Source organism: Python bivittatus, unplaced genomic scaffold (assembly GCF_059951505.1).
Source record: "Python bivittatus isolate LINGU-HERP-01145 unplaced genomic scaffold, Pbiv_v1 ctg000330_np1212, whole genome shotgun sequence".
NCBI classification, from domain to species: Eukaryota; Metazoa; Chordata; class Lepidosauria; order Squamata; family Pythonidae; genus Python; species Python bivittatus.
The window spans coordinates 9016604-9034977 of NW_028277058.1; the positions used below are offsets into that span (position 1 = coordinate 9016604).

At 38.4% G+C, this 18374-nt stretch overlaps 1 protein-coding gene across 2 annotated transcripts in view; it reads right to left on the minus strand.

Annotated features, from left to right (window-relative positions):
• The window catches only part of CPED1 (cadherin like and PC-esterase domain containing 1), a 96636-nt gene that overhangs the window by 46461 nt on the left and 31801 nt on the right, over window positions 1-18374 (minus strand). For both annotated transcript variants that reach the window (XM_088141685.1, XM_088141686.1), the window contains exons 4-8: window positions 17665-17771; window positions 15974-16049; window positions 6298-6433; window positions 4763-4931; window positions 334-476 (exon numbers count right to left, since the gene is read on the minus strand). In XM_088141685.1, the coding sequence (XP_087997811.1) occupies window positions 334-476; window positions 4763-4931; window positions 6298-6433; window positions 15974-16049; window positions 17665-17771 (631 nt within the window). The remainder of the gene's footprint in view (window positions 1-333; window positions 477-4762; window positions 4932-6297; window positions 6434-15973; window positions 16050-17664; window positions 17772-18374) is intronic.

The window sequence follows — 18374 nt, forward strand, 5'->3', positions numbered from 1 at the left end:
TGTCTTTCTTTTCGAATAGGTGTGCATAATTTTTTTAGGTGAGGACTGCACTTGGCATCCAGTAAGTAGGTTCAGATGGGACAAAGAAATAGGCAGGGACAAGACAAAAACTGAATCTATTTCCTTCCTTATTTATTTCATAGACACATTTTTCATCTCACGGGTATTGTGCAGATTGCCTGAGCAAAAGAACATTTTTACAAATAATATAAGATATTATTAGCTACTCTGCTGACTTCTTGTCATTCTATCCCACCAATTCCCTTACTTGGAATTGCTTCTGGGTAAACCAAAGAGTATTTCTTGGAAAGTTGTTTATATTCATCCACTTACTGGCTAGTAGTTTGTGGCTGAGGTAATGCTGCTTCACTGAAAACCTCAGTTATCAACAAGAGTTTGCTTATTGCCTCTTTCATGTCATCCAAAGCCTGCTGAGGAGAAGTGGCCCTCAAAAATGTCTGAAAAAAGGTTTGCAGCTATAAAAGAGAAAGAGAAGCACGTTTCAAAATGCTAAAATATATATTCCTTTAATCCCAGGGAATTCTCAAAATGCAGGCTTAATCCTGCCATTTTCCCACTTAAAAGAAATAGCAGACAGTTGATTATTCAATATTTTGGAAGCAGAGATCAAGTTCAAAGGGGTTTGGAGGGATAGTTTTGTTCCTTTACACAGTTGGCCTCAGACATGCATGGAAATGGGTTACAACAGAAAAAGTATACATCTGACATACATTCACATTAAATCAAGATCTCTGGAGTTGCAGAAATCAATTTAATTTCTCTTTTGGCAAAGCAGGAGCTCTGTAAACTATTATTTACTTCAGGAGCAGTCCTCCATTTTGAGTTTTTGGGCATATTTAGAATTCTAAGACCATGTTGAGGTGATTGCTGTCACTGAAGGGCTGACTTCCTTATTGACAAAATGGACAGAATCATGGTAGGTCATATGGAAAGACTCTGAAATACAGCGGAAGAATGGTTGGTTAAGATGATAGAATTTGCAGAGATGGCAAAATTGACTTGTTTGATTAGGGAAAAGACAATATCTACATTTGTCAGTGACTGGAAACCCTTTATGGACTTTTTGCTGAAAACAGATAAAAATGAAGTTGTGAATTATAGGTTTGACGAGCCATGATACAACTTTAGAGAGAGAGGATAAAATATAAATGCATTTATAACTGCTGCTTCTTTATATCTTTTTTTCTTTTTTCTCTTTCTTTTCTGTCTCTTTTCTTTTATTTATTTCTTATTAACTTATCATTTTCTTTACTTTCCTTTTTCCTCTTTAAATTTGTATTGTTTTTATTCTGTAAAAAAATTATTCAATAAAAATTAATAATAATAAAAAAAGAATCATGGCAGGTCATCAAAGGCCCATTTATGAGAAAAGAAATGGTTGCTTGTATTCCCAGGTATCTGCGTGCTCATTTATGGCTACCATGCTGCTCGTTTCTGGTTTATTTATTTACATTTTAAAATGATTTACCACTTTTCATTTTCAGTACAAATCCCAAACTAATTTATAATCATTTCATAATAAAATAACTAACCAATGGATTGAAGTCTACCTTACCATGCATTTCCAAAGAACATCAGAATGAATGTTAAAAAACATGGAGTTCAGATTTCCTAGCAGTACCCCCTACCTTCAATTCTCTGTGCACTTCTTTTTGTTCCTAAAACTACATTTCTACTTGTGCTCCATGAAGTGTTAAAAGACGATAGCTTGAAAACAAATTAATTCTAAGAGACTGCGTATGTCTCTTGGAGAAATTTCTCTGTACCGTTGCCCATGGTATAGAAACAGATAGCATAAAATTTTGAGAGGAGAGAACAGAATTGTGAAAGGAAAGAGGGAAGGAGAGGATTTTCTCCCTTAGGAGGTAGAATAAATGATGTAATGACAGCTGAAAAAAAATAATCGCATGTTTTGTGACATGCTAAACATTGTTTTCCCTTTCTTTTAATGAATAGATTTTTACCTTGCTCTACATCAAGAGCACTAACATCATCGTAATAGCTACAACAAACCATGGGAAATAATAACCACAGTCCACAGCTTTTCTTTCATTGACTAGCTTGTTATACACTTACTGGAATGTGGTTAAAGAGAAATCATAGCAATAGGGGGAAAAAAATCATAATATGTCACTTGCCTGAAAGGAGTTTCTCTAACATATTACCTCCATCTACTGGACACAGAAATAAATGATTGTACTGTAATAGTCAAAACTTTTTTTTTTTTTTTTTTGGCGCCTTTGAGTCATTGTTGATCCTGGCAATTGTGTGGACAAGTCCCTGCAGTTTTCTTGGCAAGATTTCAGAAGTGGTTTGCCATTGCCTGCTTCCTAGGGCTGAGAGGGAGTGACTGGCCCAAGGTCACCCAGCTGGCTTTGTGCCTAAGGGAGGACTAGAACTCACAGTCTCCCAGTTTCTAGCCTGATGCCTTAACCGCTACACCAAACTGGCTCTCCAATAGTGAGACTAAGAAACGAAAAAATATTATTACAAAGATAAATGAAAAAGCATTGGTAAAACTTTTAAAAAAAAGAATAAAAAGTTAATCCAGCTATATTCTGCAGATCCCTACCACTTTTTAAAATGCTATAATCATGCTGAGTTTGAGTAAAGGCTCGCGGTCATTAATATGATCTGCATAGTAATCCTGGAACAAGAAGCTAGGTTGATTTATTGAATAGTTCAAGAGAAAAACCACTTCAAGCTTCCCTAAATCTGAGCAGAAAGAACAAGGCAATACATTCTTTCTTACAAAAATAGTTATTCCATGGAAAATTTGAAGACTTGTCAACCTTGCCTTTCTGGGCCTGGTCTCTTTATTTCTCAGGTCAATTGAAGAAGAAAGTCTTTTTCTGCTCTGCTGCTAGTCAGAGACAGTCTGAGATCTATTATTTCTTCTGCTGTGTTAGGGTGGGGATGGGAAATGAACCAGAAATGTTTATTTTTTACTAACCTTCTTTGAGCAGTATATGAAGTATACTATAGTACTATAAGTACTAGAAACTATGTACAGTTGGACCTGGCTAGTACTTCGATGGGAAACTAGCAGGAGATCCCAGAATTGTAGGCTAGATTGATCAGCCAAAAAACCTCCTGGAGAAAGCTATGGCACCTCCATATACTTGCCAGGGAAACGGTATCACCAGGACTTGAATTCCCTTTGAGGAATTCCTTTATAAGGAAAGACCAAATGCTCTGTCGCCCGTTGATATTACTGCACCCCTTGTGCTCAATATCCACAGTGCTCACCCGTTGCTCACCACAGCCAGTGATAAAGCACTGCAAAATCTTTTAAATGCCTGTTTTTTTCACTATTCTTTTAAATTTAGTTCACTGTCCTCTTCTCTCCTTCAGAGCAGATGAAAGCAAGTTAATCCTATTTGTTGGTATGTGTGGTTTCCCTGGACAGCCTGCCTGTTTAAGCTAATGTTTATTCCAAGTACATGTGAGAATTAATGCTCTTCAGAAAGCTTGCTGAAAAGATTTTTGCTTTTGCTTTGCTTTTGTTTTCAAGAAGGAAGAGAGAAGGACTATTGGTGCTGAGGGGTGAACTCAAGACTATTGTGGCAACTGGAAGCTTCAGCCTACTGATGGTTTCAGTGCTCAGCTACTGGGTCACTTGGGCAGAGGAATGATGAGCTGAAGGTCTTCCTTGCAAATTCGCATGCCATACAAAACATGTCTGAGATCTCTGGATGTTGAGACTAAAATGAAAAAAAAAAAAACCATGTAGGGTTTAAGGTGCTTATGAGATGACTTACAAACAGAAGAGATGGTGGTGGGACAGAATTCAGGAGCTCCAGAGAAAAGAGGGCAGCCACTCATGAATAATCCAAGTACTAGCAGGATACATATTTTTTTAACCTTATATTTATTATTGTGTTGTAGCCCTCTACTGCTCACACCTCTCTTGAATGAAAATAAATTCCCAGTAGATGTAATAATTTAAGGAAGGCATGTGTAATACAGTAATGATTGTCCTAGCCAGGAAATAAATTGCACCATTTGATATCCAGGTCAGGCTGATAAGCACCTGATTATTCCCTTGTGCCCTAATATGAAGCTTGGGGTGGACATATGGTGATTTCAGCTCTTGTTTAGGAATTTCCAGGGATCTGCTGTACAAGGAATAATGTGTCCCTGGGACTAATGCATTTGGCTCACACAGAGTCATTTTGTACTGTGTATGTTGTGGCGGAGAGATATGTTTGGGAGGCACAGTCTTTAATTGACATATGGTTGTTTTTAATAGTGGAGTATCTGATTAGTAGATTATGCTGATGGTTCCAGAGACATTGTGGCCAAGACTCTCATTTATACATTTTGTTTTAGTGGTGTTCCAAACATTGTTTTTCTCCCTACAATCCATGCTGTGCATGCTGCAGTTCTCAGGCAACCAGGGGTTTTCAAATTTTGCAATACCATGACTCACAATTTCTTCCCTGTGCTATCTTACAGCCCTGCATCTCTTCCCCTCCATTGCAATTTCCTCCCTCCAGCTTTGAATTCTGGGAGTTGAAGTCCGCACATCTTAAGGTTGCCAAGTTTGAGAAACACTGCTTTAGAGCAACTGCATCTTTTCCTGAGTTCATACAGCTCCCCACTGCAAATTCAGCCTGACAGAGATCTCCCTTGTCCTGAATGAAAACATCTTAATTGGAAATGAAAGCAAAAGAGATAAAAAAAAAGAAGCTGGGTGTGTTCCATCTGTTTTGAACTGAAGGGAAGAACATAGTTTTACCTTGACTGAAAAATGCTTCTTCTTAGGTAGATCCCAGAGAATTCCAGTTGAATGAATGAATGCCTGTAAAGGTGTTAAGGACGTCACCAACACATACACTTTGAAGATGATTGAAAAATCTTGAATTTTAAAGGCTTCTTTATTTTCTGCTGTAATGGGGATCTGATGTCTGGAAAATTACAACATAATATTAGGAAAATGTTGTTTCTTCCGTGTGATTCTAACAAAAAGAAGACATCATATTTTTCATTCTGGGTGGAAACAATAGTTTACACATGTCAAGCTAAGAGGCAGACTGCTTTGTTTATTGACTTGGGAGTTCTGGCTTGTTTATGACTTCTATTTATATATTTTTGTATTTTATGTTTACTCAAAATGTGAATAATTTTGTGTATTTCTAGTGTGTATTTTCTATCCTTATGAACCACCAAGAGTCCTTGGGGATTGCACCAAGGTACAAATGTAATAAATAAGTAAAGTAGGATTTGGGATTTATTCTGGACTTTTATTGCTGGCTTGTTTGAAGCAGGTTTGCATGTCTTGTTATACAAAATTCAAAAAGAGTTCCCACCATTTGTGTAGTTACTCTGACTGGCAGAAGCAGAAAAGCCGGAACATTTCTTCATGAAATGACTTCATTGATTTCATTTCAGGGTTAGCTGGATATGGGGACATAGCCTCAAAGACATCCCTAATGCTGGATCAAGAGCTAAAATGGCATCATTTTTTTCCTGCTGTTCCACTTCACCACTTAAAAAAAAAAATGCTGCCCCATTCAGGCATCAAGACCTGCCTTCATTTATTTTCTCTCATTCCTATACTGCTTGAAGCAATAAACTTGGACCAGAAGTCTTCAGTGATTTGACATTTATTTTCTTCTGATAAACATTTTTAATAAATTCTTCAGACTTCACTTCATTTCATAAAGGTGCCATAAGTTAGCGCAAAAATATTTCTTTTTCTCCCAATACTCTAATAGTTAAATTAATTGTTCTATGCTTGGGATGTGTATTCACATAAATATGCACCCACACATTTCATACAGACATATGCAGGGTTTGATCACTTAAATATTGAATACTACTGTGATAGAGATATGTATACTTCTATATTTGGTTTATTTTCTTATCTCTGGCACTTTTACTATCATATTCAAAGGCTAGAATTAGACAATAGTCCCAACTGAACCAGGGTTCCTATTCTCTGTTGGTCAAATAATAGAATTGTTAGAGCATTGCATAAGATGATTAGTTGGATATTATGAAGGATTTGTTTGTTTATTTATCCTAAATCCTTTCTACACAGCAATCTGTCCCCTACAAAGATTCAGTCATTTTTATCTCAATTGCCCTCATGCCTACAATTTTGGAACCCATGGGTGAATGGAGGAAAATGTAGGGAACATATTTGGTCAACAAATGAAAAGTTAAGTAATGGTTCTCTGGTTTTACATTAGAAGAAATTCAAATATAATGAAAGAAATATCATTTCATTCTACCCAGGGAGGTTTTGTTAAGAACATAAAAATATCTTACTGGTGAACAACCTTGACTGGCTGATGTAATGTTTCAATCAAACTTGTCCTTTCATTCTTATCATAAGATTTGACCATATGAAGAGACGTAATTTTTGAATCTGGGCAAGCAGAAGGAACAACTGGAAGATGCAAATCTGGAAAAAAAAAAACTCATTAGATTGGGAGAGGGAAATCAAAATGAAATATGGCAAAATAACAAACGGCTATCTTTTTGACAAAAGCATTGCTCTGTAGTTATATTTCACATCTTTAACATTACCTGGATTGGAGATATAATAACCAGGAAATCTAGACTGGGAAATTGAAAAAGATCCCCCCCAAAAGGCAGAGGATAACTACTTCCTTATTGTTGCCAAGAAAGTAACACACATGTGTCCATGTAGTCATCAGGATCCTGATCTCAATCTAAGGGGGACCTTGCTGTCACTATTCAGTTGGAAAGTGTTATAATTTTCTGATTTTTAAAAAATTTATGTTTAATAAATTCATGTGCTATTCTAATTAAAAGTCTCACAATGGCTTAAATAGGATTCCTTGTGTTGCCCTACTCAGCAGATATCAGGTGCGTACCTGTTTAACTTCTTTCATATTCATATGACATTAAGTATCATCAGTGCATTCATTAGACTTTATTTGTTATATTCCCAGCAGGAATCAGACACAGTTTGAAACATATGATGTTGACAATCCAAAGGATATTCCATGTTAATTCGTATCATTGATTTCAAAAAGCCATTTCCTAAAATACATTTTGATCACAATAGAAACACTAAAGAAACTGTGATGCATCTATATTCTGTTGAATACCTCCTGAAAACCATTGGGTCTACTTTTGAAGCATAAGATTGGGCTGTAAATCTAGTTTATTTGGGGTGGCGGTGGTTAGGACAGCTTTGTTTATCACACAAAATGTTGAAACATTAAATGAAAATATTGGATATTTTCTAATAGTATCTATGGAAACATTACCAATTTAGACCCCAACAGCATACAATATTTTGGTGCAACATTGATAAATTGCTCCCTATCAGTTACTTGACTGAGGCAGTGTTGGATGACCTTGTCAGGACTGAGAAGCTAAGCAGGGTCTGGCTTGGTTATTTCTTAAATGGGAGATCTCTAAGGAATAGTAGGGCTAAAAGTTACATTGGGGAATTTAAAACAAATCCTTGAAGAGAACAGTGGCAACCCAGTTTGGCATTTTTGCCAAGTAAACAACATGAACATCTCCATTAAAGCATAAAAAGTTGAATTTGACTTAAATGAGGAATTAATCCTTTCCATATAGTAATGAAAGACCAAAACTAGTATGCAATCTACCAACAGAGGGCGTGGTTTCCCTTTCTTTCCCCTGTCGTATGTTACAAAGCCTTTTTTGTTCATGTGTGGTGTGGTTTTTATTAAGTAACTGAAGGCCATTTTTAGACATTTCTGAATGCTTCAAGGAAGGAAGAGATCAAGCTGCTCCTGTTATTCCCAGATCTCATTACTTAGCTAGAGACCACACCATGCTGAGCTGTCTTTAAAGACAATCCGTTTTATTTCAGTTCGAAAGCTAAAAGCAAACCTTTTACACTTTTTAGTGAGCACGTAAGAACTTGTGATAAAAAATACTGTCCAGGCATATGTCCATTCAAAAATAATTTGCCAACCAAATGCACACAGATCATGGTGTGCATATAGTTGGCAAATGAATGAATTCATACTAATTCTACTGCCAAAGCTGTGTTCTGTCAGAGAGATGAGAAAGTCAGCTAATGCAAGATAGGAGATGTGCCCATTTTTCTGTCACTCATCAGCAGTCAAGTACGTGTATATCTTATGGGATTCTTTATCTTCTCCATACGATTTCCAAAGCCTCTTAAAATAAATTTACCTGACTGCCCTCCTCACATGCATGACTCTGGGCAGCTAAGAGTTAAAAATAAAATAAAAACAGAGTAAAAAACAACCAAATTAAAAAAAAAAACAGAAATAACATTAAATAATATAATAGCTGAGAACACTCAGTCAGCACAAGCAAACCCAAGAAATGAGCTCAACTATACTATGAGGGCCCCAGGCTTGATGGCAAAGCCAAGTTTTCAATGCCTTGCAGAAGGCCAGAAGGGTTGGGCCAAGTCTAATCTCAGGGGGTATGATATTCTGCCACCATGGCAGAAAAGGCTATCTTCCTGGGCCCCACCAGATGGCACTCTCTTGTTGGACGGGACCTGGAGTTGGCCTCTCCTGCTGGATTTAACGGGATGGGTGGACACCATTGGGAAGAGATGGTACCGTAGGTAGCCTGGCTCCAAGACATGAAGGGCATTCAGGGAAACCACCAGCACCTTGAATTGCACCTGGAAGCATACTAGTAGCCAACGCAGCTCACGGAGCAGAGGTGTCACTTGTGCTGAGCAACTGGCACCCATAACTGCCCGCGTTGTTTTACTGCATGCTTCTTCCTGACTGGATCTAGGAATTGGGTATGATGATGAGCAAAAAATGGTACTCAGAGTAAGAGCAAATGGGGATGCAACCAAACAGAACTGGGAAAAAAATTTATATTAAAAACAGTAGTGCAAGCTTGCTGTTATTTGAAAGGCCTCAGCACATTCAGAACTCTATTTAGAACAAAAATTACAGTTTCTGCATTGCTGGTTGCACGCTCCAGCACTGTTTGGGATATTTTAAGGCTAAAATCCTGAATGCATTAAGGTCCACTGAACAGAACAAGGCTTATTTAGGTGTTCAACTGAGTAAATGTGTTAAAAGATTTGCCTAGCAGAAAAGTCTCATTGTTTACATTTAGTAAAGGATATGGACTGCATACCACTTAATGTGCAAATCAGAGCTGAAACCCTTTACAAACGACATTCATTTTTCTTTTATATTTCATTTTCTTAACAGTAAAAGTATTTTTTTAAAATAAATAAATAAATGAAAGGAGAAAAAAGCAAGGAGAAAGAAAAAGATTTTCCATTGCCACACAAATGAATGAACAAACATTTTACTACAGTCCAAGACCAGATTAAAAAAAAAGAATTAAGTCATGGACACATGGCTGGTTTTGTCTTCAGAAAGCTTTTGCTTCATGCATGTTAGTTACTATTGTGTCCAAATGGGTTACTATAGGACATAGCTATGTGTCTTCTCTATGTGCACCCTAAAACCCCTTTGCAGTTTCCTTTAATGGTTTGTTTGCAATTTATATTTGTTTCTTTTGGATATGGTTAGAATACTTCCAGTTCAGTTACATGTCTTACACACCAAGATGCATAGAAATCATAATATGCTGCTTCTAGATAATGGGGTTTGAGGAAACACTAGAAAACTGATGAGAACCTACAAAGGAAACAGACTGCTCATATCATGAAAGAGTTTGTGAATACGTGGATTAAGAAGAATAGGAGCATCTATCTTGTTTTGCTTTTCACCACACTGCCTCCCTTCAGAAAATGAACCAATTTCCTTTGATAACAAGTGTGTGCTGTCATGTTTTCCACCGCCAGTGATAGATATGCTAAAACATATTCTTCTTCCTCACTGAGCACTTCTTACTCTTTAATCTTAGAATGGCTCCAGCATAACTGCTGAATGAGTTAAGTGTTTGAAAAGATGTTATGACTTGAGAAGCCATCGGTGCATTTGGGAGACTAGCTACAGGGCAGAAAAAAATCCAAGTTCCATCATTCCAAGCTATGACTGCTGGTGATGGTGGTTACAACGTTTTGGCGAATTTCTTGGAATCAGTGATAACCCTTGATTAAAGTCACCCAGCCCATCAGTTCTGTATGTGTTTGTGAGCAGATACACACAAACTGTGCATGTATATACACAGATGCATACGCCTATATTATACCACATAGGCAGTGCCCAAACCATTTTCTCTGGCCTCCAGAACTCTCTGAAATTGCTCTCAAAACATGATGAAAAAACCTACCAATTTTGTGATACCCCCTCCCCCTGCCAAAAGATGTATAAGTCACAGGATGGACTTAATCAATCTAAAAAAAGCAAACCATCTCCAAACCTCCCAAAATACAAAAAAGAAACCTGATTTCCATCCATCTGCATGACTCCATTGCCGGGCCCACTATGGTCACAACTAATACAGTGGTACCTCTAGTTACGAATGCCCCTCCTTACAAATTTTTCGAGATACGACCAGCTCCGGCCCCAAAAATTTACCTCGTGTTGTGAACCACCTCGAGTTACGAACCGGATCCGCGGCCATTTTCCCTCCCGTGACACGTGGTCTGCGGCCATTTTCTGCCCGTTCCACGTGATCCGCGGCCATTTTTCCACCCATGCCACGTGGTCCGCGGCCATTTCCCACCCGTTCCACGTGGTCTGCGGCCATTTTCCACCCGTTCCACGTGGTCCGTGGCCATTTCCCACCCGTTCCACGTGGTCTGTGGCCGGGTTTCTGCCCGTTCCATGTGGTCTGCGGCTGTTTTTCCGCCCTGCCACGTGGTCTGCAGCCGTTTTTCTGCCCTGCTGCGTGGTCCGGGGCCGATTTTCCGCCCCTGACGCGTGGTCCACGGACGCCAGAACGGATTAATGGTAATTACATTGAACCTTATGGGAAAATTTGCCTCGTGTTGCAACCAATTCGAGTTGCAACCAGAGTCACGGAACGGATTAAATTCGTAACTCGAGGTTCCACTGTATATACACAATTTTCCCCTGACTCATTGAAAGATTTCCTATTCCTGTTTTGTAGCATGAGCAAACCACTTAAACTTCCATACCCTATATTGTCTAGATGAGCTATATATTCATAGAAACAAGGTTTTTTTTAAAAAAGAGTATTCTTTAATAAAACAAGCTTCACAGGCAGGGCTAGATGTAACATTATTTAAATACAGTATATAAATATACATTTAAAACATCTGTTCAATCCCTAATTTTATAGAGGTAAATAATGCAGCATGATTAGTATCTCAAAACTAGGGTAAATGCAAACTGCATTTAATAAAATAATAATGCCCTTGATTCATTATTTAATCCACACTATATCAACATCTTAGAACGAGGATTGTAATGTTCAGAATGGCTTGCCTTAGGACAAATTTCCCCAACCTGGTCTTCTCCAAATGGGTTGGAATTACGACTCCACTATTTCTCAGCCAACAGGATCAGCATTTATGGTGGTAGGGAATTATGGACATTGTCTAGAAATTCTGGATGAGCATTAAATGGCTGTTGCTTGGGGAAAATGCTGGTTGCTATCTTGATATATTTATTCTTAAGAAAGAAACTATTTTGTAGACAGAAATTCTTAAGATTGATGATGTCACCAAGCAACTATATACTATATCATGTCCAAATTATGCCAACAATATAACTGTTTACAAGCTAGGATTAAAATGCCTTTACCAATAGAAGTGAATAGGTGTAGCTCAGGGTTGAACTATGGAGTCCTTGGGGTTCTCTGAGCTTGGTTGTTTTCTTGCAAATGTTTTGTTACCCGGCTAGGTAGCATCTAGTACTGAAGGTGTTACCTAGCCTGGTAACGAAATGTTTGCAAGAAAACAACCAAGCTCAGAGAACCCCAAGGACTCCACAGTTAAAATACCTTTATTTACCTAGTTTTTTAATTGTTTTCTTTTTTTTTACAATATATAGTAGCTGGCTATCACTGTCACTGAGGCTTTACTGTGCTTTACACTAACTTCTTTTTGTAACCCAATCTAGAGCCCACTTTTGTGAATATTCAGTATATAAGTTTTAAATATGAATAAATGAAATAATTGATCAAAAGACTTTATAAAATTAAGCATCTAATCAGAATCTACAATGAGTATATACTTCATGGTTATATTAACTTCTATATTTTGCATGGGACCATGAAAATACAGTGGTACCTCGGGTTACGAACACCTCTGTTAACGAACTTTTTGGGTTACAACCAGCTCCAGCCGCAAAAATTTACCTCGGTTTGTGAACTCGGCCTCGGGGTACAAACAGGATACGTGGCCATTTTCCCTCCCGTGACACGGTCCGTGGCCATTTTTTGCCCCTGACACGTGGTCCACAGCCATTTTCCTCCCCTGACACGTGGTCCGCGGCCATTTTTCCACCCCTGACATGTGGTCCGCGGCCATTTTTCCGCCCCTGACACGTGGTCCGCGGCCATTTTTCTGCCCCTGACACGTGGTCCGCAGCCATTTTCCTCCCCTGACACATGGTCCACGGCCATTTTTCCACCCCTGACATGTGGTCCAAGGCCATATTTCTGCCCCTGACACGTGGTCCGCAGCCATTTTTCCGCCCCTGACACGTGGTCCACGGCCATTTTCTGCCCCTGACACATGGTCGTAGGGAGGTGGACTCTCCCTCCAATCAATAGCCGCCTCCCTGTCCTCCATGCCAGAACGGATTAACGGTAATTACATTGAACCTTAGGGGGAAATTTCCTTCGGGTTGCGACCAATTCGGGGTGCGACCAGAGTCATGGAATGAATTAAGTTCGTAAACCGAGGTTCCACTGTACATGAACTTACAGCATTATACATATATCTGGAAGTGGTGCAAGGCCAAAAATGGCTTGATGTATTTTTAAAAGAATGGAACCAAAAAGCTTTTCTATGAAAAAGAAATCAAGTAAGACAAAAATATATTTATCCAAACATAAAGAGGTACTTTCAAAAAACCTGACACATACCACTTCAATTATCTAGTGAATAAGCTAACTGTTCTGAAGCACAGTTTTATAGGTTTCTTGGTTTTAAAAGTGGTTGCAATAAAAGACCACAAAACACTCATTGTGGGATGAAAACATTAAATCTTCAGATAAAATGAAACAACGTAATTTTCTGAAAAAGCAAAGCAATACATCTGAATCATCTTTGCTTTTTAGACTCCAATGTGAATTCAGTAAAATAGAGATTCCATAGAACGTACTTCCTTCTGAAAATGCATGGTGAAAAGTTCCCAGGTTAAGCCTATGTATTCTAAACAATAAGTACAAGTAGTTCTTATAAAATAATTCTTAGAACCAGGTTGTATGAATATTTGCAGTTCCCTTTTTAAAAACATTTCTGTTATGACAACAGAATTCAAATTGGATAGTTTTTACATTTCAGTATTTCTTTATGTGAAGCTTTGTCCTTCATAGTGATTTATACAACCTGCATGTTTTTTTGTGTGTGTGTGAAGGTGTGTCCCATCTAGTAAAACTGCCATATTTGCTGTGATCATAAAGCATTTTAGTCCTAGGTTATCTGAAGTTACTTGGACATGTTTTAGCAACAACTCCTTCTTACTGAGTCCATCCATGCAGTTTTCATACAATTCTCACACAGCACATAAAATTCTCTCTTAGCAGAATATTTCCAATATATTTTTTAGGTCAAGCCCATATTTAAGAGGGACGTAGCCTCGTGCGCAAAGTAAAGGTAGCTGTTGATCATCCAACCCACAAAAGGAATGTAGTTGAAAGTGACACACCTCAGAATTGTTCATGGCCAGCCACCTGTTGCTAGGGACACCCTTTCTGAGGGAAAAAGATGAAACGCTATGACTATCTGACCAAGACCAAGAGTGAGGGGAAAATAGTGAGGAAGCATTGCCTCACTATTAGCAAATGCTTTTTTCCAACAAAATGAGGGCAGATGTAAAGCCTCTAGAAAAGTGCCCGATCTGCCAGTGGCCAATTTCAGTTGAATCAAAGCATAAGACTAACTACTAATGAAGAGAAATACAGGATCCAGGCGTCCCTCCAGACATTTGAGGCTCTGCCCATGATGCAAAGAAGATTCTGCACAGAGAGCCAGATTTCTCTCCAGGCAAGACCAAGGGAGTGTATAAAGTCTTGCAGCCAAGTAATCAGCAGGCTTACCACATGTTTCTATTTGTGTGTGTGAGAGGGAAAAAACAACAACAAAAAAACTAGCTATCTGGTTTTTTTCAAAAGCACTTTTAGAAAAAAGCAGAAAGAGATGATTTTCATACTGAGGCCATTGGAAAGACCTCAGAGAAGCTGAAACAAATGTAAGAAAACAAATATGTAGAAGAGCTAGGCTCACTAAAGAAAGGTCAAGTGATAACTGTAAAACGAAAGGCACACAGAGGAAGAAAAGTCACATTGCTCCTTCCCTCTTCCCTTTTGCAGAATCCCCACCCATGGATTGTGGCACGCTGGCCTCTTGAAAATGAGCCTCTTGTGTCAACTGTAAAGTGTGTCATCACAGAGAAGAGCTGAAGAACAGCAATGAGAAGTATCTTGAAGATGCCAAGAAACTGAGGGGCAATGCTGGTTATGGCAATGACCAAGAAGAATAGTAGCAGTGGTGCTGTTGGACACTGGACACACCAGCTGCCGTACCAGTTAAACTCAGAGTGCTGGGAACTGTGTAAGGAGTCCTAGAGCACTGGCAACAAGCATGTGAGAGTCCAGAGTGCTAACTCTACTGCAAAGTGGTCAGAGATCTCAACACCGGACCCAAAACAACCCAGCTACTACCCACTAGCAGAAGAAGACTGTCAGAACCCCAACATTTCACCGGGCAGCAGCCGTGACAGCAAGTCAAAGTGTTGCAACACAAAACTTGAGAGTAGCAACTTGGTTTTACATGCAAGTGACTTACACCAAGGCTGGCTGGAGAAGGCAGGAGTGAAGGAGAAGACATAAGAAACAGTAGAAATGATAGAGCCACAGCTGAATATAGTATAGAACACAGGAAATATAGCATAGAAGGTTAGAGCTGTAAGATAGGAAATAAAGCCATAGGAATATAGAAACTGTATGATAAAGCATAGCATTATAGATATAGGTAATAAGTAGGATACTAAATAGACCAGTTAGAACCTATCCTGAAAAACATGCAGGATGCAGGCTTGGCCTGTGAAAAGGCCTTTTTCTAACTGTTAACTGAAATGAGGCTTTTCAAATTTTTCAGAGATGCATAAAAGCAGATTTGCCGTTAACTGCTGTTCTGTTCTTTGATCCATATGCTTAAAGAAATTGCATTATTTCAGAACAAAGATTACAGAAAATTCCTCCCTTTTAAGCTTCTGTAATTACTGTTCAATTATTATTTCTACATCCCCTCACATTTTATAGAACATTGGACAGCAGCTAAGCAAGCTGAGAAAGACATGAAACTAAAAGAAACATGAAACGCTTTACACTTCAGCCCTACTTCCTACAAAACGAGGCCAGAGCTGTCATTTCAGACTGGGGCTCATTTGACTGAAAGTTCCTACACTGAGGGGGGAAAAGTTCCTGCGTACAGAAAATTAGCATATAAAGGGAGCAGACTAAGCGAACATGCTTTCCTCTCATTTAGTTTTCTTTATGTGTGCTTGTTAAAGGATGGAGACATATAAACATGCACATCAAACACCAAATCATGAAAAATTACACCTGCATTCTGAAATGGTACAATCCAAATAGATTTGCAACCCCACTGAGAGGCTAAGCAAACATCCTTCTCCTTTATCATAATTTTTAAATGACTTTTTGTGCTATTATTGACCAAGTTTCAAATACCATAATCAATATTTTCAATTTTATTTGTTTCACTTTTATCTGATTGCTGGCCTTATGGCCACAATAAAGCTTTGATTTTATTTGATTTTATGTTTGATTAAGTTATCTTCGGAACTCACATTCCAGCCTTTCTTCCTTTGAGCAAGCAACCAAAGGTCATTGTTTGGTTTATCAACATAACTCAGAATTTTACCTGGAAATCTTTTCATTATTTGGCACAATCCTTCCTTTCTGCAAAGCAGATGCTGGATTCGAGAGAGAACATTAGCCTGGGAATGAACAGAGAAACTCCAATTATTGTAAGCTTACAAGATTGTTTTTATATGCCATTGAAGATGCCATTACAGTAAGGTTGGCTGATATAGGGAAATAGTAGTCATTCCCCTGAGTAGAATGGGAAATATCTTCAATTAGGCATAAGCCAAGCTTGGTGAGTCAGGCTGTTGTAGTGGTTAAGGTACCACGTTAGAAACTGAAAGACCATGAGTTCTAGTCCCATTTTTGGCACCAAGCTAGCTGGATGACCTTGGGTCAGTCACATTCTCTCAGTCCTAGGAAAGAGGCAATGGCAAACCACTTTGGAAAAATCTTGTCAAGAAAATTGCAGGGACTTTACAAGGCAGTCACCAGGAGTCAACACTGACTTGAAGGTATACATACAAGCTTCCACAAGCTTTTTTTTCAGTCAACCTTAACTTTGCTCTATTTTTAATTACAAGCTACATATTATATCCTTAGTTATGAATATGATCAAGTTTTAAGGCAGGATTAAAGACTTACAAGAGAAGTGTCCCCAAGATTCAGAGTGTTCATTATGATGATGAAAGCAACATCTCACTGCTGTGACACAAGGTCCACTCTTTATATGTGCCTGTGATATTATAATGCATGTAAAAATGGGCAGAGTGTGCATCATGCTGGACTGATTTTGCTTCCCAAAAGCATGATCCTGCTTTATTTGTCCTCTTGACACCCATTCCCAACACCTCTACTATACTTACAAGAAAGGGAAGGGAAGGGAAGGGAAGGGAAGGGAAGGGAAGGGAAGGGAAGGGAAGGGAAGGGAAGGGAAGGGAAGGGAAGGGAAGGGAAGGGAAGGGAAGGGAAGGGGGAAACGTGTAGGCATTGAACAGGATTTGGCAATATAAAGTAAACTCAGACTGCAGCATGCACTCTAAAATGTGTCTTTTTATTTGTTGTTCATAGACAAAATTGTTCTTTTGCCTATGGGACATGTCTGTCCGACATGTTTGTAAAACAGCAATTTTCTTTTTAATCTCAAAGTCAGGGCTGGCAAGAAAAAATTGCTATGTCCTGCAAAATGGGTTAGGGTTAGGGTTTTGCTCCAAGGCATTCTTTCTTCAATAAGACATACAATATATGTCAATTGCTTAAGAGTCTCATTTTTCTTTTCTTTTCTTTTCTTTTCTTTTCTTTTCTTTTCTGCAGTATGCATGAAATTGAATTCCATGGGCATGTGTGAGACAGATGAAGTACAAAAGTCCTGTTTAGAAAACCATAGATAATGATGACATCACATAACAAATACAGTGATTCTGACAGTTTAGCATACAGCCTTGACCTTGATGAAATCAATGTTAATCTGTGAATATTCACATTCTTCAAGATATTTGGCAAATGCATATTTGTGGTTTTTTTCCTTCCAACTCTGCTGGAAATAAAGATTTTAGAGAATGCACTTGAGACTTCACTCATGCAAAGCATCTGCTCTAATATCAGCAAATTCCTGTGAAGGTGAGACAGCTATTAGAATAAAAAACAGTGCCAAAACTGGGATCTGATAGGATGCTTTGTAATAAAATAAAAATGCAGATTAAAAAAAGTAAGTATATGCCAGAAAGAGAGGACCCTTTGCAATCCTACCTTCTGCAGTAGTGTTGGTTGATACGATTCCACTATATTTAAGCAATTTTCATGGTCAGCTTTGCTAGATGAAAGGCAAATCAAAAGGTCCCAAGAACTTAATTTATCTATGATAAAAAGAAAGTAGCACGTTAGGAATGAATTGTGATGAGAAAGCACAGCAGACCAATTAAATGCAAAATATTTATTCAAGTGACACTGTCCTTCTCTAGCAAAATAAAGGAAGAAAGAAGGGGGAGAAGACACCAGTTTGAAAGCTTTATCATGTCTTGGGCCATCTGATCAATATGATTCTGTGTAGTTAAAGTCTGAGTTCTATTGTTCATATATTTACTGTAGCAACTACTATTCTCCTTTTTATTTTTGCTTGCTTTTTAGGAGGAATAGCAGCAGCAGCAGCTTTGTGGATCCTCACTGCTCCCACCGCCTATACCTACCAATGTGTCTTGCAGAGCTTGCAATTTCAGTGGCTAAAATAATTTTACCCATACTTGGCTTCCAGTGACTGTTCCTATGGAACACTGCTTTGTAGAAGGAATCTTCCAATTACAACTAACTTCCTCAAGGCAAAATTTTTGGAAGAACATGGAAAGCAGAGACAGGTTGTGAGCCCCAATTCATGAGAAAGCCTGATTACACCTGGAAAAGCTATCACCCATCTTGAATTGGTGATACACCTATATATCTGAACACTTTTACTGTATGGATTT